At 37.2% G+C, this 25,879-nt stretch overlaps 1 protein-coding gene across 8 annotated transcripts in view; it reads left to right on the top strand.

The window, feature by feature from the left end:
• Window positions 1-25,879, top strand: part of LpR1 (Lipophorin receptor 1) — a 217,739-nt gene that overhangs the window by 182,856 nt on the left and 9,004 nt on the right. For 4 of the 8 annotated variants that reach the window (XM_089727593.1, XM_089727591.1, XM_089727595.1 and 1 more), the window contains exons 3-12: window positions 550-672; window positions 7,158-7,283; window positions 9,472-9,698; window positions 12,714-12,981; window positions 13,430-13,681; window positions 14,148-14,448; window positions 15,689-15,907; window positions 16,540-16,684; window positions 17,505-17,714; window positions 21,937-22,135. In XM_089727593.1, coding sequence (XP_089583719.1) covers window positions 550-672; window positions 7,158-7,283; window positions 9,472-9,698; window positions 12,714-12,981; window positions 13,430-13,681; window positions 14,148-14,448; window positions 15,689-15,907; window positions 16,540-16,684; window positions 17,505-17,714; window positions 21,937-22,135 — 2,070 coding nt within the window. Of the gene's footprint in view, window positions 1-549; window positions 673-7,157; window positions 7,284-7,899; window positions 8,023-9,471; window positions 9,699-12,713; window positions 12,982-13,429; window positions 13,682-14,147; window positions 14,449-15,688; window positions 15,908-16,539; window positions 16,685-17,504; window positions 17,715-21,936; window positions 22,136-25,879 lie in introns of all 8 variants that reach the window. The other 4 variants (XR_016323122.1, XM_089727594.1, XM_089727592.1 and 1 more) reach the window with 2 other exon arrangements.

The following is a 25,879-nucleotide window of genomic DNA, read 5'->3' as shown; positions in this document are numbered from 1 at the left end:
GCCATTTTGAGAAGGCGGCACGACATGAGAACCCTCTCATCGTAGCCGCTGGAAATTACATACCCGACCCAGTAGACCGAATGGTAAACCGTCGACGTCGCCCAAAGCACGTCATTACGGATCCTCCTGATCCATTAACGGTGCTTTTAGGCACCACAAGCACCGGTCACCGTCCTCGTCGAACCCGTCGCTTGCGACGAAGGGTTCGACGAGCGAACTAACCCATAGACACAGCCCACTGAGTTTCTCGCCGGATCTTCTCAGTGGGTCGCGTTTCCGATCCGGTGGTAGATTCTGCGAAGCACTGCTCTTGCTAGGGTCAGTGTTAGCAACTCTCCGGTTGAGCCCCGCGAGCTCACCTACTAACGTTAGGGCGAAGCTGAAATAGCCTCTCAAGGCTATCAGCATAGGTAGGAGAAAAAAAAAAAAAAAGTTTTATTGAATAGAAGAATAACAATGTTTTCCTCGTAATAATATTTATGGAGAGCGTAAATATGAGATATAACAAGAAAATAACATCGTTCATGTTTCAATTTTTTTTGTTTTCAGAGAGCCGCACTTGCACGTCCTCGGAGTTCCGTTGCAAAACTGGAAGATGCATACCATTATCGTGGAAATGTGACAACGAAAAAGATTGTTCGGATAGTTCTGACGAGGACCCTACCGTCTGCAGTAAGTTTTCTTAAATAATTTCATAAATAAGATATAAACTCAAAAAAGATGTCCATTTCAGGTGAAGTTAGTATTGATCCTAAAGTTTTAGTCGAAACTTGGTGGATTTGAAGTAAACTGTTTTCGGTATTTTATAATGGTTCAATATTTAAATTTAAAATACGAACAAAAAGTTCAAGAAAGAACAGATAAGTTTTTTATCTTTTTAAAACAAAAACCAACATTTATATAAGTTGTTATTACATGAAGGTTCACGTGATAATTTTCGGATGAACAATACAAGTATTGTAGAAGTACTAGATTAACGTGGGACGACTATAAAGACAAAAAATAAATAAACGGACATTGTTACCTTAGCAAATTTACTCAAGAGCGAGTTGGCAGCCTGTTCCTATTGTGTTTATATGTTGCAAAATGAAAAAAAAAAACAAGGTCGCGAAACGACAAAGCCGGATTTCACGGCAGAGTCGGACAATACTAATGTAAACCCACCCCAAGGGTTGTGTTCGTTGCTAACGAAAGATCTACTTATGTACGTAAGTTGTTTCTCTATTTTAAGAACATTCGACTAGTATTTCATTTACCAAACATAAGTGTTTATCGAATTCACTAATCTTTGTTCTTAAAACTGTTATTTGCAGTTACGTTTAATCGAAAAGTTAAAAAGTAAAATTTACAGTAAAAGTTTCCAAGTAATCGGAACATACATTTCATTACAGAAGCTTCCGAGATTTAAATCTTAATTATAACAAACTTTTTGGATAAATGTTTGGCTTCCTCCGTTTTTCCTTTGAAGTGTTAAATTTTAAATTTCTTCGTTTTGATTACCTTAAAGGGGCTACTGAAGCCTTTAGCCTAGCAATTATTGTATATCGCCGTCCACACTATTTATTTAGACACCAAGCTGAAGTATATTAATAGGAGTATCGTACCTGCTTCTGACCGCGCGACAGGTCCGCAACAGAAATAGTCAAGCCCGTGGGCGTGCAATAAAAGATATATTTTAACACTATAAGGTACATATATTATGGTATGGCACTGAGAATTATAACATTCTTTTTCCTGAATGCCCTTGTTTGAAAGTTTTAAAACAACATCTTTTGTTTATCGCGCTCATTTATGAATAAAAAATCCACAGATAACCCAGATGGGTGTTATCTGTGAAAATACCTAAAGTATAGGTACTCATTTAAAAACGTCATGATTCGTTAAAAATATTCTTTCAAATGAAGCATGCTATGTATAATATACTTCTGTTAATTCGAACAAAGTCTTTTTTCACTGATGGTAGGACCTCTTGTGAGTCCGCACGGGTAGGTACCACCACCTCGCCTATTTCCGCCGTGAAGCAGTAATGCGTTTCGGTTCGAAGGTTGGGGTAGCCGTTGTAACTATACTGAGACCTTAGAACTTATATCTCGAGGTGGGTGGCGCATTTACGTTGTAGATGTCTATGGGCTCCAGTAATCACTTAACGCCAGGTGGGCTGTGAGCTCGTCCATCCATCTAAGGAATAAAAAAAAAAAAGTCTGAGCATAAATTATTCAAAGTTTGAACCAATACTCAAATCGATGAAAGTTCGTAATTTACGTTAACGTTAATAAATGTCTACTTAAACAGCGTTCATTTGAGATTAGTTGTTGAATTACACATTGATTCGACATGTTCTCGATAAATGAACACATAATGTAAAGTTGAAAACGGCGAAGTTGGAAGACATGAAAATAATAAATTTCCCCCAAAGTTCCCGGTTATTTAAATACCCGACACATCGTACGAATTTGAACATTCCGCAGGGTGTTTCGAAGGTCGTAATTCATTTATTGTACATATACGGAATAACGGAGCGGTTCGTGCGGTGAATTGCACGGAGAGTCATAATTCGCATTCGAAACAAACGAATTGATAAATTGCGTTCTACCCAAAATGAACTGAACATTTGTTGGTGCTCCGATCATAGCTGTTCCAATTTCGTTACGTAAAATGAGACCATTACGTTAAAATAAAATGCAATATTTTACTTTTTATTGCTTAGATGGGTGGACGAGCTCACAGCCCACCTGGTGTTAAGTGGTTACAGGAGCCCATAGACATCCACAGCGTAAATGCGCCACCCACCTTGAGATATAAGTTCTAAGGTCTCAAGTATAGTTACAACGGCTGCCCCACCCTTCAAACCGAAACGCATTACTGCTTCACGGCAGAAATAGGCAGGTTGGTGGTACCTACCCGTACGGACTCACAAGAGGTCCTACCACCAGTAAAAACTAGTCGTGACTAGTCGTCGTTTTCAGGGTGGGCCGAATGCTCGTCATCACACAAAGTAAATAAAAAAGTCCGGGACAAATCTGAACCCAGCGTAAGGTTTCCTGTGTAAAACACAGATTGTTATACATGCTCATATGTGCCAAATATATAATACATTTAAGTTATAAGTATAGGTAGATATTAAAAAAATCTAGACACAGAGCAAACAAACCGGCTCGTTACACTAATGTTTTCCAAAAGTAAGAACCAAATTCACGAGCTGCTTCTCAGGGGTAGGGGTACTAAATACTGGTAAATTGAAACGTTTTCTCAATCACAAAACAAATTAGGTACGGTCTCCTTTGAAATTGTCAACAAACAAGTCACTAAATATAATTTTTATGCCAATATTGGAAAGGTGGCGTCGTGATTGGAGGCAACTGATTTGTGAAATGTTGACGTCAGAACTATTATCCCTAAACGAGCCTGACATAAATAAATTGTTGGAATTTGAATTGACAATTGAATGTATTATATTAGTAGTGACTTTGATTTCGCGCAAGGCCTCAGAAGTGCCTTGAACGACTTTTTCATTCGAAGACAAAAAAAAAATTATAAACAAGTCTTGTGTTCTCAATTTTTCTTCTTTTGGGGATCACATGTTAAGCGTTTTTTACTGTTTAGTGTTTTAATGTTTTTTTCCTGGTGGTAGGACCTGTTGTGAGTACGCGCGGGTAGGTACCACCACCCCGCCTATTTCTGCCGTGAAGCAGTAATGCGTTTCGGTTTGAAGGGTGGGGCAGCCGTTGTAACTATACTGAGACCTTACAACTTATATCTCAAGGTGGGTGGCGCATTTACGTTGTAGATGTCTATGGGCTCCAGTGACCACTTAACACCAGGTGGGCCGTGAGCTCGTCCACCCATCTAAGCAATTAAAAAAAAAAAGAATTTATGAGTGTCTACATACCGCAGAGAACAGAACTATGTGGAAGATAATGGTTCGTGATAAAATTATACCTGGAGGTCACGACCCTCAGTTCTAAGGACATCGAGGCGCGAAGGAGGGTAAACTTAAAAGGTTTATTAAACCCTTCGTAACTAACTACGTTTAACGTCTACAAAATGAAAGCTTTAATAAAGTTTTTTTTTTTTTGTGGAATCTATTTTGGATTATTTTTAGCATTCAATGGATCCACACAAGGGTCTTACCATAAATCCTGAATTTTATCGCATACACTTTTCAACATAAGTGACCCGTAAAATTAGCTTGCCTTTTACGATTCCGACCCAAAATGTGTGGATTTTCTACCAACAAATATTATAGTAATCGATTAAATTTTGTAAGTGGATTATCATCGGAAGCATGAGGAAAATTGATTCAGAATATTTATAACACCCGTTCCCCAGTTGAAAAATTTTACAACAAACAATCTCAACTACTAAACAACACATTTACCACATTTTGACGTAAATAAATGGCAAAATATAATAGTAATAAGCCCAAATAAATAAGAACCTGGCTACGTAAGTAATTTTAATGACTTTTTTGTAGCTTATATCAAAATTTCATACAAATAATTGAAACTTTAAAAACTTGCACTCCCGTTATTAAAAACTAGCTCTTGCCTGCGACTTCGTCTGCTTGGAATCGTTACATTATCTGACACTTAAATTTTTCAAATCGGACCAGTAGTTCCTGAGATTAGTGCGTTCAAACAAACAAACAAACTCTGGAGCTTAATAATATTAGTATAGATAATGTAATCGACACTTGGAGTGTAAAGCCTATCGCTCTGGCAATAAAAAGTGCCAATTAAAGAGAATAAGGCACAAACGAAAAACATTCGCCTTCTTGGGCGTTTCGATAAAATGTAATTGAGAATCGAATCATTAAGCGGCGTTTTTATGAGAAATTTCTTATGTCAATGAAAAGAAATAAAACTGTAGAATTTAACCAGTAAGTCATAACTAGTCCTACTATTAGGATTCAATACTGAACAGATCGGCTATTCAATTTATTTAAAGCCAACCTTTTACCACTCAATTCAACTTGTTCAATTTGAAATTTAGAATTCTGACCTTTCCGTCTTAATATCAAAAATGTTCACCGGAATATATTTTTGTTTTTTCGAGGCGCGTAGCTTGGGCTACTACAGTTTAGGCTTGAGATGTAGGCGCTCATATCTCAAAGTGGGTGGCGGCATTTATGTTGTAGATGTCTATGGGCTCCGGTCACCACTTAACACCATGTGGGCTCGTCCACACATCTATGCAATAAAATAAAAATAAAAAAGACGCACGACAAAATCAAATGCGTTTCTTGTTTAACTTAATTTAATGTTATGCACTTGTGGTACCCCACCTTTGAATGGATTATGAACGTTGCATGGGTGTAATAAAATTATTACATCAGACAAAAAATATTGCATTGATCGAGATTTAAAGCATTTAGTATTCCTTTTAACTCACGGGCCACAGTGGTGACCAGGGCCCATAAGATGTCTTAGCAAAAATGCTGCCCACATCGAGATGTTCATTATTTTTGTAAACAGTTGACCTATCAACGACTTTAAGCTGGAACGAATCAAAGCCCATGACAGAAATAGACAAGAGTGAGCGTACTTATCCATGTGGGCTGATAATACGAGCTACTACCACAGCTGGCCTCCGGGCCACCAGTAATCCTTCATTCATATAAAAAAAATTCTACTACATATTCTGTTTCACTACCTATATTTATCCACTCATCGCAAAAATCGCTAGTAAAATTGGGAATTAAAATAGTAATTTTTTTTTAAACTATGGATTAAGTGGAAGGTATTCAGCCCGCACGACTAGTAGCACCATGCTGTAGTTTGAAAGAAGGGACATGTTATAAGTATAATTTAAATTTCCTTACCTTATTGTATCTGTGGACGTCAGTAATCACTTAGCTCTGGACGGGCCGTCATTCGTTTATACGCTAATTATAAAAGTACACAGAGTATAATTTTACCTATGCAAGTATCAAGGAAATGAAATTAAAGGCTCCTCATTCTTCGTTTCCTAACACCATTACTGAATTTGTAAAATATTAGTATTGTTACTACCACGAACGTTAAACCTATGTAAGAAACAGGCTGCCAACTTCATAAAGTAATTTTAAAAAGCTCACGTTTTTACGGGCTCCAAAATTGTTCCTCTTGATCTCGTTCTATTCTGAGCTATGCTCAAATTATCAAGCTCCCAGCTTATTAGGAAGTTGATTAAAAGTGTTTTAGTAAAAGTTATTGAGCAAGTGAGTTTACATAATTAAAACTTCTCGATTATAGGTGACCACAAAAACGGTAAATTAATTAGAAATATCGGAATTAGTAACATGATAATGTCTGACCGTACCACGAGGGTCGTTGGTTCAATTCTCACATCGGGCAAACATTCGTGTGATGACCATGTTTGTTTGCTCTTTGTCTGTGTGTTTATTATCTATCTATATGTTTATATTTAATTGTATATACTATATAAGAAGGTATGTCAGCCTCTGGTACCCGTAACATAGGGAATCCTAATTTTGGGCCAAATGACCGTGCGTGATTTTGTTCCCGGTTATAGAGTTCTAGTTACAGACAATAATAAACCTGTAAAAGTAGTTTTAATCATGTATGCGACTCGCAAAAACGTAACTAAAACAAATCTGTTATTTTTTTTTAAAACGATAATAATATATATGTTAAGAATAACGTAATGAATACATATTATTATTATAGTTCCTAACTATGAAATGAAAATTATTTTACAGCTACCGTCTAAAAACTTGCAAACTTCAGTTGTAAATCTCGGTTCATGTTTATTTAATTTGTTACGTACACAGCTAAACAACATTATACTGTAATAAAAGACTGTTTAGAATCATTAATTACGGTTTAGTCGTGCCTGAGCTGAACATTAGCATTTATTATTTTGCGGGGCACCCGACTAGAATTTTAAGCGTGCTTGTCAACTTCAGAGAATTCGCTTGCTAATGGTAAAGTCAAGATTAATTATATGAATGTAATGTAATTATCTACCGTTCCATACCTGTGATGTTCCTGTCTTAGAATTTAATTCATTATATTATATGTAATATTTAATATAATTTAAATTATTTTCTAATTATCCATGCAATTTAATATTGGGAAATAGCTAAAAACGTTTATCGTTTATTAAAATGAAATGGGACAAAAAGATGATAAGACATTTCAAAATTAAATACACAGCGGCGACTAAAATGGTGTGCCAGGAATACAGATTTGAGTGTCTAAGTGACGGTCTATGTATTCCTCGTTCGTGGCGTTGCGACGCCACTGCTGATTGCCCCGATGGCTCAGATGAACACCAATGCGGTAAGAGTTTGCTCAACAATTGGGAAGTTCAACATTAGCATGGACCGGAAATATCGCACGTGGATTGTGGGATTCATAATATGTTATTTTATTTTTCAGGAACATTGATTGCGTTTCATATACATTACTAGCGACCCGCCCTCGCTTCGCTTCGGAAACATTAAAACACACATGAAACCAAAAAAAAAAAAAAAAGATAAAATAAAAAAAAGTAGCCTATGTTCATCAGGGACAATGTCGGCTTCTAATGCAAAAATAATTTTTCAAATCGGTCCAGTAGTTTCGGAGCCTATTCGAAACAAACAAACAAACAAATCTTTCCTCTTTATAATATTAGTATAGATATAGATAAACCTAAAATCATAAATCGATTTTTTTTATAATACATATATGATTTTTAAAAGAATAACCTTATACTTACGTGCTACAATTTAAAGTGCTACTTTCTGTGTAATACCGAAAAATGAACCAAAACTTAAATAGTAAAGATACAACTTTGCGCCGGATGAGATAAAACTTGATAAAAATATTCCTAGCAACGGAAGTTCTTTGTCCGATGCTGTTTTATAACCATCGTTAACGTTATATTCAGCATGTGCATGAATTGGGTTGACAGAAGTGGAAGCTTGCGGCCCGGAGGAGTTCACGTGCAGGGGAAAGCCTGGTGAATGTGTCCCACTCACTTGGATGTGCGACGACAATCCCGATTGCTCCGATGGATCAGATGAAAAAGCATGCAGTAAGGGAATTCGGCAATTGAATTAACATTTACCACAATTCAGAATCCGAACACGAGTCAAAACTACTAACAAACTAATTTAATGCTTAATGCAATTATGCAGATAGCGCATGAGTAGATACGTCACTTTAATTAATATCTATTCTTTTCACTGTAAGAATAACTTTTGTACAACCATCCAGATTAAAATAATGCGAGTAATTTAATTAGTCCTTACGCAAATATATTTCAGTTTGTGTAAACGTTTATGTGACATTAGAGTTCCTTACGTGTTTGAATTTTGTAATTTATTATCACACGCACGTTTCACGCACATCTTTAGGAAATTTTGCATTTTAGGCCACATTTAGCATGAAACCTTGTTATGCTTTATAGTATTTACTGCTAAAGATATTTATGGCTAAAATTTACATATTGGTTGTAGCTTCTTGCATACGTATCATCTCGCATACTGTTCGTTGGTAGTATATTGTATAAACTTTCACTAAGGTGGCAATATCAACTGTACAAGTTAATTTAAAACACAATGTGGAAGACAAATCATAAAAATTTCATCGAACGTTTTTTTATCAAACTGCGCAATTCATTATTTCAATATTCCTGGAAACTACATGATGCCGACCTACATACTACCATTTTATCTTGCTTAGTGCAAAGACCAGTACAAAGATCATTAACCAGATGCGTATCTGAAAATTTCATTGGTTTAATTATTCGTGTCTATGTTATGTTATGTCTGTGTATTCACGCGATTGGAAAACATTTCTTGAGTGAGAAAGCAAGAACGTTTCACTATTGGCCTGGCATTGGAGGGATCAATCAATCATTAGGGTCGAACCCCGAAGCAAACTCTGTATTCTATCAGCGCCCGGCTCATCCGTCTATAAATTCTTATCTACCCGCACCGGACTCGCTTTGAAGCATGAGCGATGACGTTGCGTATGTACTCCAACATCGGTAAGCTTTTCTTATGCGCTGAAAGCCTTACCAAGATTACTTATGCGTACCATCGCTTTGGCCTCTTCACGTTTTGAATATTGGCATTAGTTTTTTATTTATTCAAAATAACTTTATCCAGTTTTTCTATGTCCTTTATGACAGTTTATTAAAAAAATAATTCAATAGCACTAGTTCGTCATGCCTTAATATAAAATTAAATTCAGAAATACGATTTACTGCACTAATAATAATAATATTTATCTCGTAGTCCGTTTTTAATGATTACACTAATTAGTAATTTCGTTCAGTTCAGATAACGAGTATCAACATGCAAAATGGCGTAAAGGATGTAACTAGGCTATTAACGGATAAGTATATGTCGCTTTATCACTAACTGTTTTTGACCTTCCCCTCATAACCGCGTTCTTTGAGTACACAGTATAAAGCAAAACATCGACATGATCTCTAAAAGACATTAGTTTAAAAATAAACACGAATCTATTAACGCAGACGAGACTTGTCGTTCCGATGAGTTCACCTGTGGGAATGGGAAGTGCATTCAAATGCGATGGGTGTGTGATGGCGACGACGATTGCGGCGATGACAGCGACGAAGTGAAATGTCCAACCCCAACTTGCCAGCCGCAGTCGCACTTCTCATGTACAGATGGTCAGTGTATATCAGCGTGGTGGCACTGTGATGGTGACGTCGACTGTGCCGATGGAAGCGATGAAGTGGTAATTTTTTTTTTCTATTTCAGTTCCTCACATTGTTTTGCAGACCGAGTATTTCATTATTTTGATACAGCTTACGCCCTATGTTAAATAAGGACCGAATTCCCAACAAGACAACCTGAACGTTTACCTTGAGACATAATATGATTTGAAGTTTGATTAAAAGTCAGTTGCATTCTTACAACGATTGTTATACCTTTTAAACCGGAATACGTGATTACTTCGCCTTTAAAATAGACACGTTGAGGGTATGTAACCGTGCAGATTTGCAATATGCCGTATGACCAGTTTGGTGGATGTTATAAAACTATAATAAATAACGTTTTTAATTAAAATACACCGCGATATACCTACTATGATCTTTTCCATGATAACTCTAACTAGTCAGGTCATAAGTATTGTCACACAGTAAAAACTTTTATTTTAGAATGCTGGCCACAAAAAAGTTTATTGAATTCGAATTTTGAATTGTTCATGAAAATAAAAATGTATACTTTTAGAATTTTACTCATTTTTAAATATGGAGTGGACGCTTAAAGAAGACCGTGTTGCAGTTATTGCGTTGCATCGTTGCGGTTACGCGCCAATTCAAATTTTTAACATACTGAAAAATTTGAATATAACCAAAAGATTCGTTTATCGTACCATCAAACGATACAATGAAGACTCTAGTGTAGATGACAGGTCAAGAAGTGGTCGCCCTCGGTCTGTTAGGACTCCAGCAGTGATAAAAGCTGTGAAGGCGCGAATTCAAAGAAATCCCAAACGTAAGCAGAAACTGTTGGCCCTTCAGATGGGGTTAAGCAGAACCACGGTGAAAAAGGTGTTAAATGAAGACTTAGGGCTTCGGGCATATCGAAGAAAAACAGGACATCCATTGAATGCTCGTCTAATGGACCGGAGACTGAAGAGATGCCGCGCTTTGTTGAAGCGGTACGCGGGAAAAAAAAATCGGGAAATTCTTTTTTCGGATGAAAAAATTTTTACCGTAGAAGAGAGCTACAACAAACAAAATGATAAGGTGTACGCACACAGTAGTGAAGAAGCGAGCAACCGTATTCCGCGTGTCCAACGAGGTCATTTTCCATCCTCGCTCATGGTATGGTTGGGAGTTTCTTATTGGGGCTTAACAGAGGTACATTTTTGTGAGAAAGGTGTAAAAACGAATGCAGTTGTGTATCAAAATACAGTCCTGACGAACCTTGTGGAACCTGTTTCTCATACCATGTTCAATAACAGGCACTGGGTATTCCAACAAGATTCGGCGCCAGCTCATAGAGCGAAGAGCACACAAGACTGGCTGGCGGCGCGTGAAATCGACTTCATCCGGCACGAAGACTGGCCCTCCTCCAGTCCAGATTTGAATCCGTTAGATTACAAGATATGGCAACACTTGGAGGGAAAGGCGTGCTCAAAGCCTCATCCCAATTTGGAGTCACTCAAGACATCCTTGATTAAGGCAGCCGCCGATATTGACATGGACCTCGTTCGTGCTGCGATAGACGACTGGCCGCGCAGATTGAAGGCCTGTATTCAAAATCACGGAGGTCATTTTGAATAAACTTTAGTGTCATAAGAATCTATGTTTTGTTAAGTTCATTTTGGTATATGAATGGTTACATAATGAATAAACTTGTTTCAATTATTTTACATTAAACATGTGACAGAATTTATGACCTGACTAGGTATACTGAAGCAGAGAAAATAAAAAAAATTAGACCGCTTTGATGATGAAATATTATCACCAGGTTCGTTTCCTTCACTGCCTAGACGCAGGTTTTTAAAAGGTCCTGCTTCTAGATCATTTTTAAGTATTTTATTGTTTTGCAAATTTAATTTATCGTGGCTTCTAGAGGCGTAAAGTTTTTTTTTTTGAGCGTCCTTACTTTATTGCCCCTCATTTTAGCAGAACACACGGTGCGATGTGGACAGTGGAATAAAATATAAAAGATAATATCTATAATAGTATTTTTCATCTATAAATTACGCCGCAATAGTAAATTGATAATAGTATTGAAATTAAGAACTAAAAAATTATTGTAGAGAATACAGTGATAATTTATAATCTATAAAAATATAGATAATCTATTATAGTTTGTAATTTTGCTACGCAACAATACAAAAATGGTAAAATAGATTTGGATGAAATTTCGTACAAGGATCGTTGTAGTCTGGATAAATAAAGGGGTACTCTTTCATCATAATAATGACATGACCCTGGAAACGTAGGCTATATCTACTATACATAATAAATACGACACTGTGCTCGCTGATTCGTGATTTGAAATACGGTACCTACAAAATTAAATCGATTGGTACTTTTCGGGTCAGAGAGTGACACAAACGACTTTCCCGAAAAAATGTAATGTATTTTACTATTTCTGAATCATAAATTTAATTCGGGTGAAACTGTGGACATTTCTAGTATGTGTAATCTAATTCACTGCGTAGTAGTTACTTCATTCTTATCTCTGAGATACTATCCGCTAAGATTTATAAGGCGGCGATGTAATCCAAGCGTATAATAAATTGTATATCGATACCTATTAATTTGGCTTATATGGTTCAGTGTTAAATTATAACAACAGGAATAACTCTATTATCTTGCCAAGTGAAATATTTGATGGCATTTACATAACTGCCTATATGTAGTCGAAGTTTTTTATGTTGTAGAATAGAAATACGTATTTAATCGCGTAATTACTGGTGGTAGGACCTCTCGTAAGTCCGCGCGGGTAGGTACCACCGCCCTGCCTATTTCTGCCGTGAAGCAGTAATGCGTTTCGGTCTGAAGGGTAGGGCAGCCGTTGTAACTATACTGAGATCTTAGAACTTGTATCTCAAGGTGGGTGGCGTATTTACGTTGTAGATGTCTATGGGCTCCAGTAACCACTTAACACCAGGTGGGCTGTGAGCTCGTCCACCAATCTAAGCAATAAAAAAAAAATGTTATGCAGCTGTTTTAACAACATTAATCAGAACAACAATAAGCCAATTTTGTACTATTAACGTTTTCAGGGATGCGTCTCCACACCTAAAGTCAGATCTCCGTGTATTTCTACCGAGTTCGAATGCAATGATCGCATTACTTGTGTCCACCGGGCCTGGGTCTGTGACGGTGACCACGATTGCCCCGATGGTGGTGACGAAGCTCTTGAACTATGTCGGGGCAATGTCACTTGCAGACTAGATCAATTCCAATGCAAGGACCATAGCTGTATACCGGGAGCCCTCTATTGTAACGGGGTTAAGGACTGCCCTGATGGCAGCGATGAGCACAACTGCAGTAAGTATAATTTTAGAATACAATGACCCGTAGTCGTGATAGCGAAAAAACATACGAACATACGAGACGAATGTAGCAACACTCTCTCTTTTCATATTCATTAGAAAGCCCAAGAAAAATGAGAGCGAAAAAGAAACACCCGATGTTTCGTGGTATTAAGTATTGATCTTTTTCTCCACCTTATTCCACAGGTGGGGTCGGCACATCTAATTTTTCTCTTCCATTATCTTCTATCATCCGTCATCTCAACACTCACTCCTCTCTCTCTCTCTCATATCGTCATTCACACACTCCATCCATGTCTTCTTCGTTCGACCTCTTCCCCCTCTACCTTGCACTACCATTCACGAACTCGCTTCTTATTAATTAGATGTTATTCTTATTAATTCTCGGTATTAATGATAAAACAGCAAAAATACATAACAATCTTGTTCATACTATATTTTAGCACGACAAAAAACTATTTGCGACAAGAGGACAGAATTTGACTGCGGAGGCGGTATGTGCATCCCATTGGCCAAAGTTTGTGATAAACATGTGGACTGCTCCAACTTTGAGGACGAGCCAAGAGACAGATGCGGTGAGAACGAATGTGAAAAGAACAACGGTGGATGCTCTCAACTTTGTGTGGATACACCAATTGCTTACTATTGTGATTGTGAAAAGGGCTACAAGCTTATCGACAACAGGACTTGTGAAGGTATGGAAGCAACAAAAAACTTAACCTTAATAAAAACCTTATGATCCAAAAATTTACTAGACGCAGCCTTTGTAAAGTTGTCATGTAATTGGGATGGTTCATATTATTTGTTTGTTTTATTTCTTTCTGGTTACTTGATGACTGTTAAATTTAATTTTATTTCATACTCTCCATGGTCACCTTAAAGTACCGTTTTCACTATAGATATCTGTCACTACCAACTTCTTCTTCTTCAATCATCTTTTTATTGTTGAAAATCGAACGAGAACCGAGACTCTTGAATCACTTAGGTACTTGTCTCTCCATCTATAACTGTCATTGGCTCAATGGAGAACATCGCTGAGAGCTAATTCTATTTCTATTTCGTCAATTTGATCAAGAAAACCCATAGTTATATTCAGTGTAAAAATTAAATTTATTAGTATTGGATGAAAGTATAATAATTCAAAACGTTTTTAAATTCCAGATATAGACGAATGCGCGGACCCTGGATCTTGCTCCCAAATATGCATCAACGAAAAAGGTACCTTCAAATGCGAATGCCATACTGGCTACGCCAGAGACCCTCGTGACAGAACCAGGTGCAAAGCAACGGAGGGGCACCCATCATTACTGTTCGCAAGAAAACACGACATTCGCAAGATAAGCCTGGACCATCATGAAATGGTGGCGATTGTGAACGACACCAAATCAGCAACGGCACTCGACTACGTCTTCAGAACCGGAATGATCTTTTGGAGCGATGTCAATGACGAGAAGATTTACAAGTTAGTACATGTTTCAAAATTTTGATGTTATTTCTATTAATTAAATAAGCTAAGATTTTCTGGTGTTTTCACAGCCGACCTGGTATTAAGCGGCTACCGCAGCTTTTAAGGACTAGATACATACAGGCTATTAACATCACAACGCATATGTATGCCTTAAACCCACCACCATGAGGTTGATGTCTCCATTATATTTTATAATGGGTGTCCCACTTTTTAAACAGGACGCAGAACTATACTTGGCGGAGATGACGAGATAGGCGAGACAGTGGTATCTAACCGAGCAGGCCCACAATACGCCCTCCCACTAGTGATTCCGGAACTTTTGCGTATTTTATTTTACGATGTTATTCTTCGGCTAAATGGCACCTGTCTGCGGGATTAGAACACCGGCGTAGCCGTATCGCTGGATACCAGTACATCGAGCGTCATATCTTTACTGCCTTGACGACCTCATTATATGGAAGTCGTCGTGGCCTAAAGGAATAAGACGTCCGGTGCAATCGTATCTAGTGATGCAACGGTGTTCGAATCCCGCAGGCGGGTACCAATTTTTCTAATGAAATATGTACTTAACAAAAATGTTCACGATTGACTTCCACGGTGAAGGAATAACATCTTCTATATATATAAAAATGAATTGCTTTTCGTTAGTCTCGCTAAAACTCGAGAACGGCTTGACCGATTTGGCTAATTTTGGTCTTGAATTATTTGTAGAAGTCCAGAGAATGTTTAAAAGGTAGATAAATATGAAAATGCTTGGAATGAAATAAAAAAAAATAAAAAAAACAACAACAATTTTGTTTTTCCTATGATGTGTCCCCCGTCGGACGGATTCCTTTTGTTTGTTTTAAGTTTATTTTATACAAAGTTTGGGTCTTTTATTTATCGATTGAGGCACTATGAAGTCTGCCGGGTTAGCTAGTCGTGTAATAAAAACAAACCCGCAAAATTATAATTTGCGTAATTACTGGTGGTAGGACCTCTTGTGAGTCCGCACGGGAAGCTACCACCACCATGCCTATTTCTGCCGTGAAGCAGTAATGCGTTTCGGTTTGAAGGGCGTGGCCGCCGTTGTAACTATACTGAGACCTTAGAACTTATATCTCAAGGTGGGTGGCGCATTTACGTTGTAGATGTCTATGGGCTCCAGTAACCACTTAACACCAGGTGGGCTGTGAGCTCGTCCACCCATCTATGCAATAAAAATAAAAAAAACATTTAATTCACGTCTTTACAGAGCACCAATTGATGAAGGCACTCAACGTACAGTCGTCATTGGTGAACAGCTGATTACATCCGACGGCCTCGCAGTCGACTGGGTCTATAACCATCTGTATTGGACCGACACCGGGCACAACCACATCGAGCTCTCCGATTTACAAGGGAACATGAGAAAAATACTGATCAGAGATCGCCTGGAAGAACCACGTGCAATTGCACTGAATCCTTTAGAAGGGTATGGCAGCATTATTTTTAGATTTAATTCACAATAATTATCCTTGCTAATGCGGTTTTGCTAAGCTCAGTACAGAGGGAATACCACGAAGGGAAGTCTATTCCAAAGCTGGACGGAAAGGTCGATAAGATCTGTTTCTTATCGGCAGTAGACGAAGATTTTTAATTAGACATTTTGTAGACAACAAAACTATAAGATAGTGGATTATGACGTGGGTGCGGCGCGATTATACTCGTAGATTATTTTCGATAATTTCGCAGACCAACTTTTGGATAATTTTTTTTATGTAAGATAACATTGATATCTAATCAAAATGAACGTTAAAAAATAGTGATATTTTGTTTGAATTTTTTTTAAAGCAACTAGATTTAGAAATGTAGTTACAGATTTTTTGCAATCTAAAGTATTCAAATAGAAAAATTATTGGCTTCGTCCACAAATAAGAGTCTTTTGATTAGTTGGTTTTTTTTTTATATCTATATTGTTCTTCAGACACATAAAAAACAAAAAATCCTAATTGTTAAGTGTTAACGTCTTACCATTTATCAATGTTTTTGTTTTAAAGCAAAAAAAAAATAGTAAAGATTTTTTTTTAAAAATTAAACCATTTTCAAATTGTGTATTTTTGGTAGTTGGATGTTCTGGACCGACTGGGGTCAAGTGCCGAAGATCGAACGTGCTGGCATGGACGGTTCACATAGGAGCACCATTGTGTCTTACGACGTAAAATGGCCCAACGGTCTGACTCTGGACCTTGTACGCCAACGAGTTTACTGGGTGAGTTTTTTTCCCTACCTAATCTGATAGCCTTGAGAGGCTATTTCAGCGTAACCTTAACTAGTAGGTGAGCTCACGGGGCTCAAACCAGAGTGGTGTTAACACTGACCCTAGCAAGAGCAGTGCTTCGCAGAATCTACCACCGGATCGTAAACGCGACCCACTGAGAAGATCCGGCGAGAAACTCAGTGGGCTTGGGTGAGTTTTACTAGATGCTAAACACATTTACTGAAAAATAGCATTCTGTGTGTGTTAGTTTGTTTGTGTTGTTTGCATTCACCAATCGTTTATGTGATTAAGCCTGAGTTTTTCTGGGAGCTTTGGGAAACATTTTTTACCATCGCACTCTAGGATCGTAGCATGCGTTGTGCGCAAAAATTTAAGCGCATCCAATACATTTAAAAATCTAAGAGAAAATACTATGTTACTGTTTTATACTTAATTAGTTTACTATAAAAACATCCAGCTTTCTAAATCCGTACATCAGTCCGCTGAGTTTCTAGCCTGATCTTCTCAGCGGGTCGCGATTCCGATCCGGTAGTAGATTCATTCGCGAGGCAGCTACTTTTGAGTTGTTAAGTCTCCTTTGGAGGCGCTCGGGCAACTATTAGCAAATCCTAACCCTTTTGGCTGAGCATTTGCTCGCCCACCTGTCCTAGTGAAACTGGAAAGGCATAGGGGCACCCGTAATCTTTCCTTCCTTAAAAAAAAAATCTTTTTTTTCTTATGTTCTAATATGTATATAAGTTACTTGTAAAACATACTTTTAATAGCGTTAAATACCGGTCAATAATTAACGAAATCGCTCTAAATACAAAAGGTGGATGCGAAAATGAATACAATCTCATCGTGCAACTACGACGGGTCCGGGCGCCGGCTCATTCTCCATTCGACCGAAGTGTTGAGACACCCGTTCTCGATAACCACATTCGAAGACTGGGTCTACTGGACTGATTGGGACAAGACAGCCGTGTACCGAGCGAATAAATTCAACGGTAAAGACGTGGAAGCAATCACATCTACACACACGGTGAGTATTTAAAAACAATAAAATTGTTATTCTTTTTTTATTTATTGCTTAGATGGGTGGACGAGCTCACAGCCCACCTGGTGTTAAGTGGTTACTGGAACCCATAGGCATCTATAACGTTAATGCGCCACCCACCTTGAGATATAAGTTCTAAGATCTCAGTATAGTTACAACGGCTGCCCCACCCTTCAAACCGAAACGCATTACTGCTTCACGGCAGAAATAGGCAGGGTGGTGGTACCTACCCGCGCGGACCACCAGTAAATATTCTAACTATTCTTATTATTTTATATTCTAACTATTCTAACTAATTCTTATATTATCTGTTATTCTAACTTATTGTTATTCTAACTAACATTTAACTGTTAAAGGAAGACAAAGAGCATAAAAGATACATTCTATTCGTCAATAAAGAAATAAAAGCATGTATTATAAAGTAATAGCCTCAAAGGTTTTAAATAATTGCGTGTTTTTTTTTTTTCTTGTTTTTTATTTATCAATACAGCTTTTATCGCCACAGCGCGTTAATAATTAAAATCAGTCTGTCTTTTAAATTGATTGTGATCGATCGAATTATCAACTTTTGTAATTTCATTATAATCTATCTTTTAGTTTTAGTTTGGTTCTCGAGCGAACAAACCAAATCTACCTACTACATAATTAAACTGCTGTTGCGAGGAAATCTCTAACGTTTTTTATAGTCATTATATTATTTCGGACTTGTTGTCACGAACGACTGACTGACGTCATTTCGTCAGTAGTGAAAGCAATTTTAATAGCCTTTACGATACCTACACGAAAACCGAATAAAATACTAAATCTACTACAGGCATAATAAAAAAAGATGCGTGGTGTCGTGGGACACCGGATAGGAACGAAGCTCCTTATTATAAAAATATTAATTTTAAGTTCTATTCGAGGTATAAAGAAAATAAAACTGGAGGATTCGCAACAACCCACGGTCATTCGGTAACATCATGATGATCAATGAATGATAAAAAAAATGTTATTTTTTGTACGTTATAACAAAGCTAAGTCGTACACTGTGTGCATTAGTAGTAAAAATGTTACGTTACGGACGTTTTTTCCCGTTTAGGGTACCCCTCCGCATATGCCCCATAAGGAACTTCGTTCCAAAAACAAAATGCCAACCGCTGGTCACGGGTTGTATAACATTAAACTGGATAAATTAAATTGTAATCGTATTTGAATAACATTAAATATGAATTTGGTCTTCACCGACGGATGAGTTCTTCACCTTTTGCTTAAATGGTTATAAAGCAAGAGTTTCATTGATTGCCAGTGTAGGCACACGAGCATTTTGTCCAATGAAGTCGTCGTGGCCTAAGGGATAAGACGTCCGGTGCATTCGTGTTGAAGCGATGCACCGGTGTTCGAATCTCAGGCGGGTACCAATTTTTCTAATGAAATATGTACTCGGCAAATGTTCACGATTGACTTCCACGGTGAAGGAATAACATCGTGTAATAAAATTGAAACCCGCAAAATTATAATTTGCGTAATTACTGGTGGTAGGACCTCTTGTGAGTCCGCACGGGTAGGTACCACCGCCCTGCCTATTTCTGCCGTGAAGCAGTAATGCGTTTCGGTTTGAAGGGTGGGGTAGCCGTTGTAACTATACTGAGACCTTACAACTTATATCTCAAGGTGGGTGGCGCATTTACGTTGTAGATGTCTATGGGCTCCAGTAACCACTTAACAACAGGTGGGCTGTGAGCTCGTCCACCCATCTAAGCAATAAAAAAAAAAAAAAAAAAAACATTGATGAAAAATTGCATACTTTATGAATTAGATGACAGATTCGAGATTTACGGAGCTTATTGTAGAAGTTCTCGAAGAAGCTCGCGTGGCGGCGTTCCAGTAGCAGAATTATTTGAACTGCTAGCTGTGACGTCACGCGAGAAGAGAGATTAATATGTCACAAGCCAACGCTTGGGCCGATCGTCTCTGTATCACTATGTTCGCGCTCTCGTTTGCACACTCAGGCTCGGGCGGAACGTGACACTTTTTCGTGCGTGGAGCCGGTGTTCATCGATTTATAACACGTTATCACGTCAAAAGAAATCTGAAAACGCACTGTGGCCATAGTCCACTGCGTTCATCCAGATAATATGGTTGAACTCTGCTCCGGTGATGGGCCATGCCAAAGGGATTACCCCTCGAATCTCGAACAAATCATCGGAGCGCACCCAATGGGACGTACAGTACAAAACAACCGACGATGGGTGTCGTCGTTATCGACTCGAGTTTCACAACGTAAATAAAACTCATCTCGAATCTCGAAGTTGAGATACGATTCCGTCGTAATATCGGCTATCATATTCTTAGAATCGGAACGACCGTTACGTTCTAGAAATACGCAATGGTAATTAAAGATCTGTGCAGTTTCAGGTGCCTTAGCCAGAATCAACAATTAAAGACCAAATATTTAAAAAAAATGCGAGTTAATTTCATTGCTTCATGAAGGTGATCATTGTGGGAATCGGTCGTGGTTTTGTGCTAGATAACAATGTAGATACTAAGTAAAATAATATTAAACACAAGAAAATCTGAAAAAATCTCAAGGTTAAATGATGGTATTTTCTTACATATTCATGAACATAACTATATTTTTAACAAAAAATACGTTTTTCTTGGTAATAAAGTATGTTTTTATCATACAAGTATTATTATCACTTATTTTTTATTTGGGTTTCGAAGGGAATTGAGTCTTCTGAGCTACAACAATTCTCAACGTTTCTATTCGCCATACTGAACCGTATTTTATTCAATGCGTTACAAAATAGAGCTAAGGCTTGTTTCTCTCCATTATTTAATAGCTAAATTTTGGTTAATTTTTCTTTGACTGCTACTTACTGAGGATTCGAACAATTCGTGAATACATTAACCACTACAAAAAATGGGAAAATTACAGAAGTGTACGAACATAAATTTTAAATAATAGGTACTTCATAATATGGTACTCAAACATGCGTCAATGGCGTATTGTCAAAGGTGCGAAGTTGTGAAAACAATAAAAAAAATTTGCTCAGAGATATACACTTTAACAATATCGAATTATGAAAACAATTGTCGAAGTGTTAACGTGAAATAATGCGAGGTGCTTATTTTTTATCGACTTTTGTTTAAGACGTTTGTAATGGCGCATTAAGATTATAAAATCACCTCAAACGCTTCGTCAAAAATTTATATGTCTGAAATGTTAATATGTTGAAATATGTCCTGTTACTGAAGTTTTAGTGTAGATACCAAATTTATAGAATGGTATATTTTTTTCATTGTTTTATTAAGTCATAATAGTTCTGGTGAGTTTATTCGGTAGATGTTGGTACAGTATTTATGTACCAATTAATTTTTAGGATTGTTCATGTTACAGTAATACAGTGTTATTCTAGTGAGTAATTATAAATTTGCTTTAGTTGTAGAATTGATTTCACGTACGTGAATGTTAAACAGTAAATATTTAATTACATGCGAAAATTTTCGTCCACATTTACCACATTGAATACGAAATTAACATAAGTTTTATTGGTTGCGAATGTGACGTTAAGCTCACGGTTTTTCCCAACCAGGGTTGTCTGGAAGAGATTTGTTTTAAGGATAACAACGTCCATTATAATCTGCTATACTGAAGTCGTCGTCGCCTAAAGGATACGACGTCCGGTGCATTCGTGTTGAGTGATGCACCGGTGTTCGAATCCCAGGCGGGTACCAATTTTGCTAATGAAATACGTACTCAACAAATGTTCTCGATTGACTTCCATGGTGAAGGAATAACATCGTGTAATAAAAATGAAACCTGCAAATTTTAATTTGCGTAATGACTGGTGGTAGGACCTCTTGTGAGTCCGCACGGGTAGGTACCACCACCCTGCCTATTTCTGCCGTGAAGCAGTAATGCGTTTCGGTTTCAAGGGTGGGGCAGCCGTTGTAACTATACTTGAGACCTTAGAACTTATATCTCAAGGTGGGTGGCGCATTTACGTCGTAGATGTCTATGGGGTCCAGTAACCACTTAACATCAGGTGGGCTGTGAGCTCGTCCACCCATCTAACCAATAAAAAAAACTATTTTGTTCACGTAATTCTAATATTAAAAAATTTAGAGTTCAATGATTCATCGCATTATATCGTTCAAGGTCTGCATTAAATTCGTGCTTTAGTCTGAGCAGTGATCTAATACAATATGCTATCATCATCAGCTCCAAAACCCGATGGTGATTCACGTGTATCACCCGTACCGGCAACCCGATGGCGTGAATCACTGCGCTGCTGTCAACGGTCACTGCTCTCACCTGTGCCTGCCCGCCCCGAGGTTCGGTCCCAACTCGCCTCGCGTATCCTGCGCCTGTCCCAATGGGCTAAAGCTCCTGCCTGATGACCAGATGTGCGTCGAAGACAGTAAGTACTATTTTTGTTTTTGTTTTATAATAATTTCAGGAGCATCGGGGATTAGCCAACGCTACTTCCATAGGATATTGGGCAACATAAAACCTAATAGCAGATTTGTAAGCACGGAGCTCATATACTTTTTTGGTTAATGAAAAAAATAAAGTGTTTGAAATCATCAAGTGGACGGAGTGTAGAGGTCACACATTATGAAGAATCAAATTAACGTCATTAAACTAATACTTAAGAACGGAATCGTTTTTATTTCAATTAAAACTTTAATTTTAGAGCTCTAACATTTTCAAGTTAATTGTACAACTTAGAAATAAATGTATGTATTGTTTTAAATAATAAAACGGAAAAATGCATTGCAACCACGAAGCATTTCGTCAATACTTTTCTTTTTTCGTTTAAGGATACAACGTTAATTGCAATATGTAAATTAAATTTGGCTTGTTCGTCACGAGGCTACAGCAGTCGTGCGTTGGTAGTAGCCTTGATTGAAATTTAAATTTTTTGAATCTTTCTAATCATAAGCTTACAATAAAACTAATTGTAAACATTTGAAGTTATATTGTCATTTATGTTTTGTGGTTTATAATTGATTTTCAATGTTACTTTAAAAATACAACAACAGTTTTTTATAGTGGGCTATTTGGTACTTTTTTGGCAGCCTTATTTACTTATGATCTCACAACTTATTAGGGTCCTGTCACAATTACACACTTCATTATGGGTTTTAAGCATATAAGTTTTTATCAATCGAAGCAAGGAAGCGGTTAGTGCAACGATACAAAATACGAATATTATTTGTTTGCAATTTTTTATTTATTGCTTTGGTGGGTGAACGAGCTCACAGCCCACCTGGTGTTAAGTGGTTACCGGAGCTCATGGACATCTACAATGAGCCACCCACCTTGAGATACGAGTTCTAAGGGTCTCAGTATCGTTACAACGGCTGCCCCACCCTTTAAACCGAAACGCTTTACTGATTCACGACTGAAATAGGCAGGGTGGTGGTACCTACCCGTGTGGTCTCACAAGAGGTCCTCACCAATAATCAAAAGAGGTCCTATCACCAGTAAAGGTGTAAATTTGTGTACGGTATTGTGAGCTTGTTTGCCTGTATTAGCCGTACCTTGAATTTTGAAGTAGTCAATAAACAATATATGTATATTGTTATATTATCTATATATTAATACGTGAAGCAAAAACTTTGTATCCCTTTTTACGAAAATTGCGCGGACGGAGATGTATGAAATTTTGCACACTTATAGAGAAAATAGAGAAGAAGTGCACAGTGCTAATATTTTTTAAAAATAATGCATAAAAGATACATTAAATCAATAATGAAAACATTACACACACTACATACCATGTTTTTGACGCACACACGCATACATACTATTTATTGTCAAACTTTTGTTCTTGACGTCTGTTGTCAAATAGAGAATATATTTAAATATTGTTTGTCTTTATTAATATTTTTTTATAGTGTGGCCTTGGCGAAATTTGTGATTATAGAAGTATAAAATACAATCATAATAGTGTACAAACTTACAATTCCAATTATAGTCGAATTTCGACTACTGCGGGACCTCTAGTATATTATAATTATGTAATTGAGAATTAAACCTCGTGACTGAAGATGATAAGCGGCACACGAGCTGCGTACACGAAAACTTCGATCACAAACTTTTCCAACGAAAAACACAGTAACCACTTAACATCAGGTGGGCTGTGAGCTCGTCCTCACAGCTAAGCAATAAAAAAAAAAAAAAAAAAAAAACACACTGAAAAACACATTGTTTCTTGAAAATAGCCTTGTAATATGCCGGAAATTTAAAGCGTCTTAATTGATGTTAGTTATGATTGATTAGTTTTTTGTTAGTATGTACATCGGTTATCAAGCACGCTAGTCATTAAATCAATAAGCTCGAATTATTTGATTATAATATTATATTTTATAAGCTAGTCTTTATTCTGAAACTAGATTCGACTGGATATTCGCTACATTCAATCTTATCGTTCACATTTATTCAGAGCCGCGATAATAAAAATAGTGAGTACGGCTTTATTTCAGGCCAACACACATTTTTGTTTATGATTTCAACTGTCTTAGTCGTATTAAAATGATTCAAACATGTTTTAAGAAAGAATATCTTTCGATTAACCTTACTCATGAAGTAAGTAGTAGTACATGGGTGGATTGAAAAGAAATTGAATTTTATAGCACATTTCGATCTGTAATTTTCCTAAACTGCAAATGTTCAAGTAATAATACTAAATAGATCTTATTTTATAACCAATCCCAATATATGTACCGACCTGATTATCAATATTGGAGACATCGGAACATCGTACTTTATTTAATTAGGTCATATTAGTTTTTAATAAAAATTATTAACACCTGATTAGATTTGACGCCAAGCAAACAACACCAAGGGAATTTGCTGTTTTATACGACTGGGGGTTGCAGATTGTACCTACCAATAATGGGTTGCAGAATTTAAAAGTAGACGAGATAATATCGAGGGTGATTTGTTTCTTTTAGGGTACTAATCTGATAGATAATCATTATTTTAGGACAATGAATCTAAGTTTACCACTATATTCTAAGGTCAAACAAACAAGAAACAAAATGCTACAAAAGACTAGGGCCATGACCCCAATTAAAGCAAATTAAATAAGGTGCAGATAAGGTGATGCTATATCAATTCTTTTGGAATGCCAAGGATCTTATTACGTTAGATCACCTTCTAAATATTGAAAGAAGAAACTGTATTGCACGATTTTGCGTCTTTTACTTAAATAGAAAATGAAATAGAAAAATGCAGGACAGGAAATAATTGTTGTAACATCAAATCTTTCACACGTCAGCCGAGTTGATGATTCAAACACGCGACTGTGGTTTCGAATTACTGACCACCAAGCTTATTCATCTGATTTGGAAACTTTTAACTTCCATGTCCCCAAAATCTAAAAACAAAAGTTTAGGCCAGGAATATTCATGGAATGCAGATGTTTAGGCCGCAGTAGACTTGTATTTCGAAGAGGAACATTCGCTGTGAAAGCTTTGAGAAGCAATTGGAATTTTTATTAATTTTTCGACATTTTTGTCGAAAAATTTTTTTTTACACAATTGCGCTATTTTGTTTTTTTGATTCATTATCATTATCCTGCCCTTCTCTCAGTCACCTGGGGTCGGCGCAACATGTTTTCCCCTACCATACTCTTCTATACCATTTCTTCGCTCACTTCCATCTTACTCATATCGTCTTTCACGCAGTCCATCCATTTCTTCTTAGGTCTAGCTCTTCCTCTATATCCTTCCACATTCATAGTTAACATTCTCCGACCAACCTCATTTTCATTTCATCTCATCACACGTCCATACCATCCCAAGCACTTCATTAAGCTGCAATTAAGCTGCATAATTTCTCCCAGTTAGTATTGAGCGGGGGGGCCTCTGTCAATCAAACAGAAAAGTTACCGACGCGCATCTGGAAAATACTCTTCGCATACATTTTATATTAGAAAAAGAAAATAGGTGGATCATTCGTCGTCTTCTAATCTTTACGTTAGCGTGTTTACTTGTCTCAAAAGACAGGCATTGACAGCCAAAATGCCGTCGGACCACAATGTGCGTCCGAACTTATAATTCGTGGACCGTGGTAGTGATTAGGTCATTTTTTATTCACAGACACGTGCTTCAAGAATTTATGTCCCATTTATTTCCGTTCAATTTGATGAAGG

The sequence above is a fragment of the Bombyx mandarina genome, chromosome 05, assembly GCF_030267445.1.
Source record: "Bombyx mandarina strain Sakado chromosome 05, ASM3026744v2".
NCBI lineage: Eukaryota > Metazoa > Arthropoda > Insecta > Lepidoptera > Bombycidae > Bombyx > Bombyx mandarina.
The sequence above is the reverse complement of the archived record's forward strand: the minus strand, read 5'-3'. Positions and strand labels throughout refer to the sequence as shown.